The sequence below is a fragment of the Buceros rhinoceros genome, unplaced genomic scaffold (genome assembly GCF_000710305.1).
Source record: "Buceros rhinoceros silvestris isolate BGI_N320 unplaced genomic scaffold, ASM71030v1 scaffold4685, whole genome shotgun sequence".
NCBI classification, from domain to species: domain Eukaryota; kingdom Metazoa; phylum Chordata; class Aves; order Bucerotiformes; family Bucerotidae; genus Buceros; species Buceros rhinoceros.
The window spans coordinates 1-9,712 of record NW_010414398.1 but is presented as its reverse complement, the minus strand read 5'-3'; the positions used below and the strand labels follow the sequence as shown (position 1 = coordinate 9,712).

The following is a 9,712-nucleotide window of genomic DNA, read 5'->3' as shown; positions in this document are numbered from 1 at the left end:
CAGGAATTCCAATAAAATTAAAACGGTAGGTTAACACAATATTTAACCAATATTGTATCTTAAAAATTATCACAACGTTTACAAGGACAAGAAGTTATTTTGGACCTGATAGAATTGTCAATAAATACTTGGCTCTGCCTATATACCAGTCCTACATACCAGTCCTACAAAAACCCAAACTTCTCTGTACCCACTTGTTCCTATCAGGGTATAAAGAATGGAAAACACGGAAGAAGAAGAAAGACGAGCAAGGCATCAGTCACGCTTAATGCCAACTTCCAAAATTCAAATTAGGTCAGCACTCCATTCAAGTCATGAAATTCTGTAAGAGGATACAATGCAGAGAAAAGTAAAAAAGTCTGATATCTGTATGCACTCTTCTCATTTGAAGCTTAGCCCCGAGACAAAATAGTGATGAGTCACTTGTACTTTTGTATCACACTCCTCAGTCCTTTGAAATGCAGTTATCTTTTCTGCTCAAAAACATCAGATCTGCTGGCATGCTGGCCAAAGGAAACATTACAAGCTGACATGCTGAACTGAGTCTGAATGTTGGGCACTGTCTCCTCTTGCTAGCACAGTTAAAGCTCAGAGTGCTATATAGGAAGATGCTCTTAGAAAAGAGGCAAACCCAAGGGAAGTACAATGTTGTTCTACTGCTCTTCAAGAAAACTTACTTAGCAACTAAAAAGTCACTTGAAGTGTGTCAGAAACAGATCCCACACTGCAAATGGCAGATATTAAGGCAAGACAGGCTCTAAAAAAGTTCTATTTAATGAATTTCTAATAAAAAAGGATAGTGTTAGGACTTGTAGAGGAAGGTTCCAAAGTACTATCATTAAACATATCAGAAGCAAGGCAAATGTAGCAAGGGAGAAAATGCCAGAAAGACACCTTCTAGCCAACTGATTTCTATATCTACTTCATGATTGATGGATGTTCCTTCAACTTTCATAATTACACAGATATACAGGATAAAATTGCTTATGGATCCAAACAGCATCCTATAGGCTTATCTAGCTGAGCACACAACTGACACAAGTAACAATCTCTTTAAGATGTATCATTGAAGGTCTTTGAAAACTTCTGGCCTCTGAAGTGCTCCAAGCATTACTTTAAAAAACACCAGGCCAAAATCTGCAATACATGCCATTCAATTACTTTCAGCTGACTTGCCTGTTAAGTCAGGGTTAAGTATATCCAAGCACATTAAGAGCAGCCTAAATTCTACTTTCAACTATTTTGTCAAAGAAGATGAGGAAAATGTCAGATAAACTCAAGGTGCATAAAATACTTTCCGGAGCCTGAACACGAGCCTGAACACGACAGCAGATCCAGAAAGGATCTGATGAGACAAAATAGGAAGCGTATCTTTCCTGTTTCAAAAAACTGTCAAAATATCTTCCAGCATTAAATACTTATTTAAAAAGTAGAAACGGAAATTTTAGTAAGTACTGACTTTACCATTAACAACTAATGCAAGTAGGTAATAAAACCAAACTAATTAGTAACATACAGGGGAACACTACTGACACTGAACTTTAAAGCCCTCAGTGTCCAACACTGCAGGTGGTGTACAGGGACAAGAACTCCAGAAGTAAGCAAATAATTGGTAAACTTTTAAGAACTAAAGGATCAGAAGCATCTTCTTCACAATGAATTTCCTAGCTAAGCCATCAGATATTAATGCACAGGAAAGATTAATCCTCAACTGATAAAAACCTATCACTCTCTACCTCAGAAATAAGATTTCTGGATATCAGCAGCCTTCCCTGTTACAAGGGAGCATGCTACGTACCTCAGAGGTACACAAGAAAATAGAAACTTTCTGAAAAGTGAACAAGAAAAGGAGGTCAAACAGAACACATCCACATCGAACTTTTTGAAAATTCTGTAAACCTCCTGGCTGTTGTTCCTGTAGTAGAAGAAAACTGCACACATTCATCTGCCATACCTCTAGACCTCTGAGACGCAGTTTAATCATCACGCTAACATATATTTTGTTTATGGCTATTGCAAACAGTGCTGTACATGTTTTTACTCCATCATGCTGATGACTGACTTTTCATCCTAGTATTTCCTCTTGTAACTAGACCAAAAGGTTAGCAGCCCAATTTGTATTTTGTCCGTACAATACCAACAGATTTGTTAGGACTTTTAATTACGTATCTGCAATCTGAGGATGTAAGCACCTGCCAAACGTCTTAGAATCAAGGAACTGCTGAGGTTCAGAGGGACCTCTGGAGATCATCAGTCAAACCTCCCTGCTCAAGGGAGGGTCAACTACAGCAGGCTGCCAAAGCACTATGTCCAGTCAGGTGTTTGCCATCACCATAGATGGAGAATCCACAACCCTTCCAGGCAATCTGTTCCAGTGTTGCATTGGCTTCACATAAAACCATTTTTCTCACATTTAAATGGAATTATAAGTACTTTGATATTTTAGCAACATGTAAAAGTTTAGCATACACTTTCTCCCTAAAGAAGTTAGTTTGAATGAGAAAGTCTGCATTTCACTACAGAAGAAATGTCAGCCTGGCTGGCCATGGCTAACTCCGGTCCTGCATACGCAAAGCGGTGTCTTATACTGAAGCTTCCATAACAGAACATACAGGAAGTATAACAGCCAAGCAGCTTTATACTATGTTCCTGCAACACAAGTGAAATTGCCTTAACTTCCAGTTCTCAAGAGTCAGGTGAACATGAACACTACGTTGTTTTTACAGCAATTTCTTAAAGACTGGCTTGCATAACAATGCATGGTTCTTGGTGACAGACATAACCAGTTAGAAAAAAAGGCTTCAGATTAGAAGCCTTTCAAACTTCGACAAGTTCTGGTGAAACCATATTGTTCTTCTAACTGAGTTCCACAGAAGAAAAGTGGAAATCATTAGAGCATCAGAACCATCAATAGTAATTTACATGTTGCCTACCCTTGAAGAAAGTGAATTGTTTAAGGCTAATATTCTGGCAACACTACATATTAAGTAGCACTTATTTTGAAAAGCACTTCTTATGACACTTCACAGACATGGACTGTCTGATCTCTATGATTTCCATTTCTATGAGGCTTTAGTTTCATCTGAGGGGAAGGAGCAGTCTCAGCAATCCAAGAGATCTCTCTTCATTTTTTAAAAGAATGGTGGCCTACCATCTGTATTATTCTTAGTTGTGTCAGAAGCATATTTTCCTTTTTCTCTTTTCTACAGGAAATAAATAAGTACCCAGAGCAAATCAAACCACTAAACTGAAACACGGGAAATCTGAATCTCTTTTAGCTCCCCGACAGATTTTCAAATAGAGTGCAGATTAGTTCCTGAGCAACTGCTTATATAGATTACCTCTTGAGAGAAGAAAGCAAATCAAGTCGGAGGGGTTCACTATCCATTCAGAAGGACTCAGCTCGCAGCTGTGGGTAGTCTGCACTCCTGCTATCTCACCCAATACACATATTTTGTTTTATGCCACATACTGTAGGTACAGCCTCACTACTAGTAGCATGCTGCTTTCAGCAGATTACTCTTTGATACAATGATTCCCTAAACAGGCGGTAAGAAGCAATGGCTAAATGTAACATGACATATTTTTGGAGTTGACAATGAATTTCTCTCATATGCTGACAATACCTTTACCTTGTTTACAATCCACAGCAGGCTGGATCCAACCAAAATTCTTTCTTTCTTTTTTTTTTTTGTTTCCCCCAAAAAAATCTGTAAAGTCCTTTTTAGGTAAAACAGTTCAAAGACTACCTCTAACTTTTTCCCAGACAGGGAAAAGCTATACCAGCTAAGAAACCAGACTGGAAAAATTTCCAGTGATCAGCCTAGCAGATGCTGTTTAGAAGGACACGCATTCTGTTTGCTATTGCACAGAAGGAAGATCCATCACTCCTGCTCACTGAAACTGTAACACTACAACTAAAATCTTTTTGGCAGTTCTTATTATTAACAATCAGCAGATGCTGGGTCCAACTTTTGTAAGGATGCAATCTAGATAATCCACAGGTAGTCAGCAATTATTAGAAAACTTTTGTTTCACATAGTCCCTTCCACAGTCACCCTTTCCAAAGTCCTACCAGCCCTGTTTCCCTTTTGCCATCTCCTGTTGCTTGAAAACATCAATCACAGACCAAAAATAAAGTTGTCTGAAGTGTAATGAAATTCAGAAGCAATAAAGATTAGAAAGCTTCTGGGAGAAAATTGCCCTGGTTAGTTTATCCAACAACAGAGTGACAACAGTATCATTGTTCCTTGTGATCCTAGGTGTAAATGAAGTATGTTACAACAGCAATGTATTGTGTTAAAATGAAGAGAATGCAAATAGAACCTAATGCCATAATAGAATTCCCTCCTGCACTTCACATTCACCTCAATACACACCAATGGAAGCAATAAAATTTTCTTCCTTTAGACTCCTTGTGTCAAACTCCCTTGGCCCTTTGCCTGCAGGGCTCAGTGCCTTTGGCACTAGCTGAAGTACTGGCAACTGCATTGCAGGCTTTGGCTCCACTCTTGGGGATGATGCAGGATCCTTGCCAACTGGAGTGACAGATCCATCCGTTGGACTTCGTTTTCTCTTTTCTGGTTCTTTAAAGAAAAAAAAAAACAACAACAAAGTGTTGGGGGGGAAGAAAAAAGGAAATGAGAGCATGAACAGGAAGATGAGAGAGATTGTCTCACCTAAGTCATAAAGCCTGGTACAGAAACAGCTCAGTCCGACATTTGTTCCCATAGGTCACTATGGCTTGCAGATAGTCTGATGCACCAGTAGAAACAGTAGAGGAGAATGCCAAAGTGCTATTTTTGGGATACTCATTATATCTTTCCTGGATATTTGAAACCTAGGACTCTTCTTTCACACAGTAACTGTAGTATTTCTTCTGCTGAGCTGTGCAAAATTAAACAACTCTGCCTAAACTAACAAGAATATAATTTCTAGAATATAAGCTGGCTCCTCTCGCAGTGAAAAGATGCAATCATCTTTGATCCGTAACAATAAATGAAACTTCAGTTAGGAAAAAAAAACAAAAACAAAACCAAAAACTATCAGCTACAGCTCTCCTGTCATTCTCCAAGACTTCCTATAATTACATGTCCTCAAAGGCGGTTTGGATTATTTCTCTGTATCAAACTCCACAGTTCGAATTACAGCAAAACTTTCAGAATAGAATAATTAAAATTAGGTTTTCTGCAAAGAATCTCCTGCAATCCTGCACAAACTGTTCCAATAGCTCATGAGGTTAATAGACAAAATTTCATATCCTAGCATCTAAATTTGTCAATACCACTACACCTTGTGATACATTTGACCAGTAGATTAAAGATTCTGCTTTCCATTTAGATTTCCATTTAGAATCCAAAGATTCACACCTTTCCATTTAGATATTAACTGAAAACAATCAACACCTAACATTCAGACTGAACACCTCCATCTTTCAGAGAAAATGTGTTTTCCCAACTGCTTGTAGGTCTCTTCAGAAACCTCGTCAATTTTTCAAGACGTGATGATCAAAACTGGAAGCATTACCTCTGCTGTGGGTCTTGTTATCCAGATACAATAAAATAACTACATTCCAAATCTATATTCCCAGGTTTACGCAGTGTCCCTCTCTCCAGTTTCTATGTATCAAGGCTTTAAAAGTTTAAAATTTTGTCTAGCATGAGCACAATTAATTTATTGGGTAAGCTCTACTTACCGTCAAATTACGGTATCCAGCATTACACTAGCAAGACCTCAATCTAAAACCACTGAGTTTTATATGAGACACTATAATTCTGCTTAGGATGAGTGTCATACTAAAAGGCTTATAATTACCAAAATCAGTCTATTCCCTACATACAGGACTGTTACACTAGCAAAGCCTTCCTTACCTTCCTCAGCATTCTAATGACAACTGGAAATGAACACCTGTAACCCACAGGACATCTAAGCCAACTCATAAAATCCCCGATGCAAAGCCACCCAGAACATCAACTATAAAGTGTTTAGTACATGTTACTCCTCTGCTACAGTGAAATAAAATGTTTTTCATCACTTGAGATTACAGTTGAGTCAGATATTAACCAGAGACAGCTTTTTGTCATCTTTTGCTTTTTCCTTAAGCGTGCATTTTCTGATTCTTAATGCAAAATAAGATTTTAAGAAAAAGCCAAAAACTAAAGAGATATTTTCAAACTTTCCTCTCCAACAGTACTCAGTGATAGAAGAATCATTATGTAACATGGTGGTTGATGAGATCAGTCTCATACGGTACCACATTAGAAATACCTCCCTCCTTATTCAGGTTGTCTGCAGTAACTTTTCAAGACTCTGGTTCGGGCAGTATTAGCTGAAGGTCTCCACGCCACAATTTCCACTTCATCTGTACAAGTCCCAGGTTTTTCTATCTTGCTACATAATTTACATTTTCAATGGTGTATCAGTATGGCCATTATTTTTCTTTGGTCTGGTTACATGTGTGCAAGGAAACTATTTCAAGCTATGTAAGGTTTCAGTAACAACGGTACAGTTCCCATCAATTTGAAAGTGTTGTAAAACCCCTGAAATATCAGAAGCCACAAAACAGCTACCTTCACAATAAAGATCCTGTCTGGTTCATAAACACTGTATTCTCAGAAACACTTTCCTTACCTTTGCTGTAGTAGTGAGTATGTGCTATCTCTAGCAGGCCAAAAACACTGGCCATGCCTCCAAGGCCAGCATTTGCGTATGACTGTTCCAGACTCAACACAGTGCACTTTAGCAAGTCCAGCATGCCTTTATAAACCTTGCGGCTGATCTCCTGCAATGAAAATTAGTGTCACTATTTGCATGTCCCAGTAGCATCATTTTTATGTCCAAATAGATATCAGTGACAAGTGGTATCCCCCAGGGGTCCATACCGGGACCAGTGCTGATTAATACAGTCACCAATGACACAGATGGCAGGATCAAGTGTACCCTCAGCAAGTTTGCAGACAACACTGAGTGATGTGGTCAACATGCCTGAGAGATGGGATGCCATCCAGAAGGACCTGGACAAGCTGGAGAACTGGACCTGTGTTGACTTCACGAGGTTCAACAAGGCCAAGCCTAAGGTCCTGCACCTGGGTTGGGGCAATCCCTAAAATCAATCCAGGCCCGGCAATGAAGGGATTGAGAGTAGCCCTGCGAATAAAGACTTGCAGGTACTGGTAGGTGAAAAGCTACCTGTTTGGTAGCTTTTACTTGCTCATGTATGAGATGACCTCACATCCCAGAAGGCCAATCATATCCTGGGCTGCATCAAAAGAAGTGTGGCCCGCAGGTCAAGGTTGATGATTCTGCCCCTCTACCCTGCTCTGGTGAGACCCCACCTGGAGTACTGCAAGCAGCTCTGGAGCACACAGCACAGGAAAGACATTGGAACAAGTCCAGAGGAGGGCCACAAAAACAACCAGAGGGCTGGAACGCCTCTACTACGAAGAAAGGCTGAGAGACTTGGCGTTGTTCAGCCTGGAAAAGAGAAGGCTCCAAGACCTCATTATAGCCTTTCGATACTTAAAGGGAACTTATACGAAAGATGGGGATGGTCTTTTTAGCAGGGCCTTTTGTGACAGGACAAGGGGTGATATTTTTAAACTAAAAGAGGGGAGATTTAGACCAGATATAAGGAAGAAACTTTTTACAATAAGGGCAGTGAAACACTGGAAGAGGTTGTCCAGAGAGGTAGTAGATGCCCCATCCCTGAAAACACGCAGGGTCAGGTTGGATAGAGCTCTGAGCAACCTGATCTAGTTAGTGATGTCACTGCTCACTGCAGGGGGTTTGGATTAGACGGCCTTTGAAAGGTCCCTTCCAACCCAAAGCACTCTATGATTATATTTCAGAAGTGAGAAAGTAATTCAAGAACAGAAACTCCAAAACTGCTGTAACATCAGGTTTTTTACAAAAACTTTCTATGAATTGAGCCTCAGCAGTCACTAGGTATGAGGACACTGATGAGTTCAGCACTGACCACATCCTGTATGACATCCTGTCGAGCATCTTCTTCTGACTGGATCGTACGATTCAGCTTGCTTAGTACAAAGACACGGAGCTGCTCACTCTCCAGCAGACGTCGGACTTTCTTCATGTTCAGCCAACCAACACCTTGCCCATCGAGAACATTGTGTACCACCTCCTTCAGGAACTGCTGGTTCTCACTGATGGATTTAAGAGAAAAAAAGGCAAAAGTTAGCCCTCTGCTTACCTTGGTTTGCACGGGCAAAGAGATACGACCAGAACACACGGAGAGATGCATTTGCTAACAGGGCTAAGTTTACAAGAAAAGAAGTTTAAATCTAGCTATGCCTGCTGCTAACTGTTGCTGGTTGAAACTATGTGGCTGTCAGAACTGAAAGGGCTGCAACTGCTGGGGTTTGACAGATGTAAACCTAGCAAAACCATACAGAAAGGGAGCTTTTAGCAGCTCGTTAAGTCTTGAATTCAAGGTTTTGTTTGGGCAAAGGAAAAACAAACACAGGCTTACTTTAATAGTGAAAAGGCTGAAAAGTAAATAATTTTAAAAGTCAGGCAGGACTGGAAAGGAGAGAGATACAGAGGGAGAGATTGATAAATAAATAAATAAGCATATACAAATGCAATACAGCCTCCCATTCAAACCCACATCTCCTGCTTACAAACAAAGGACCCGCCACATGGTTGTCATGCCAGTGGGGGTGGGGGGGAAAGGAGTTTCTTCGTCCGTCACCTCGCAAAGTTTTCAGTTCAAGAAAACTTCTGAGCAAACCTCTGTGCGGTAAAATGTAGTTCTTTCTCCTCCGGGGTAGCTGATAGTGAACTGGAGTTTACCGAGGGCAGAATTCCAAAGCTTCTTGTTCTCCCCATCTGCGGAACGGGAAACTGACTGGGCCTTCAGGGAATGCCTGTGGTTTCCCCACGTCTGTGCCGAGCATCTGGAAGCAGCGTGCGCTTCCCTTCGCCCTCTGTGCAGGATCTGGGGGCGTACAGCCTCACTCCGTGCCAGGTAAACTTAGCCCAAAAGGCCACCCTCGCCGGTAATCGCCAAAGCGGAAAGGTCTACCTGCTTCGCAGAAGGAGTCTTCTACTGCGTCAGGGACATCGAGGTTGCTGCGGACGTTGTTTCTCTGTCCGATCAAGAGTTCTCTCTGTCCCAGGGGCAAAAATTCCAAAGTCCCGTGTTGCAGAACACTTGGGGGCAGTGTGGGCGCTCGGAAGACTACGTGCTTACGTGCTTACGTAACAGTAAGGCAGTACCCGCCCACGATGGGCGAGGCTTCTTGGGAAACTATATAGCCTATGTGATTACTCAATAAAGTGCCATTTTTGCATCCTCTACATTAGAGACAAGTGTATAAAATGACCCCCGACGGCAGAGAGTCGGGTGCCCAGTATCACAGCAAGTTGCTTCATCTGGTGACCCCGACGTGATCCGAGGCGGCCACGGCTGGTTCTGGTTTCGGCGATAAATAATTCAGTCGACTGAGGTGAAAAAGACTTTTCAGGTACTTAAAGACTTGGGGTGGTAATTGGCCATAAACTAAAAAGAGGCCCCGCCGAGGCGTTGCTTCATCTGGTGCCCCCGACTTGATCCGAGGCGGCCACGGCTGGTTCTGGTTTCGGCGATAAATAATTCAGTCGACTGAGGTGAAAAAGACTTTTCAGGTACTTAAAGACTTGGGGTGGTAATTGGCCATAAACTAAAAAGAGGCCCCGCCGAGGCGTGCATTCC

General features: G+C 41.3%; 1 protein-coding gene across 1 annotated transcript in view; it reads right to left on the bottom strand.

The window, feature by feature from the left end:
• LOC104494257 (MAP kinase-activating death domain protein-like) overlaps positions 1–8,847 on the bottom strand; it is a gene marked incomplete at its 3' end in the record, with an annotated part of 31,594 nt that extends 22,747 nt beyond the window's left edge. The window contains exons 1-4 of the mRNA XM_010137067.1: positions 8,750–8,847; positions 7,976–8,162; positions 6,631–6,781; positions 4,380–4,586 (exon numbers count right to left, since the gene is read on the bottom strand). Of these exons, the coding sequence (XP_010135369.1) occupies positions 4,380–4,586; positions 6,631–6,781; positions 7,976–8,162; positions 8,750–8,847 (643 nt within the window). The remainder of the gene's footprint in view (positions 1–4,379; positions 4,587–6,630; positions 6,782–7,975; positions 8,163–8,749) is intronic.
• Between the last annotated feature and the right edge of the window lie 865 nt (positions 8,848–9,712).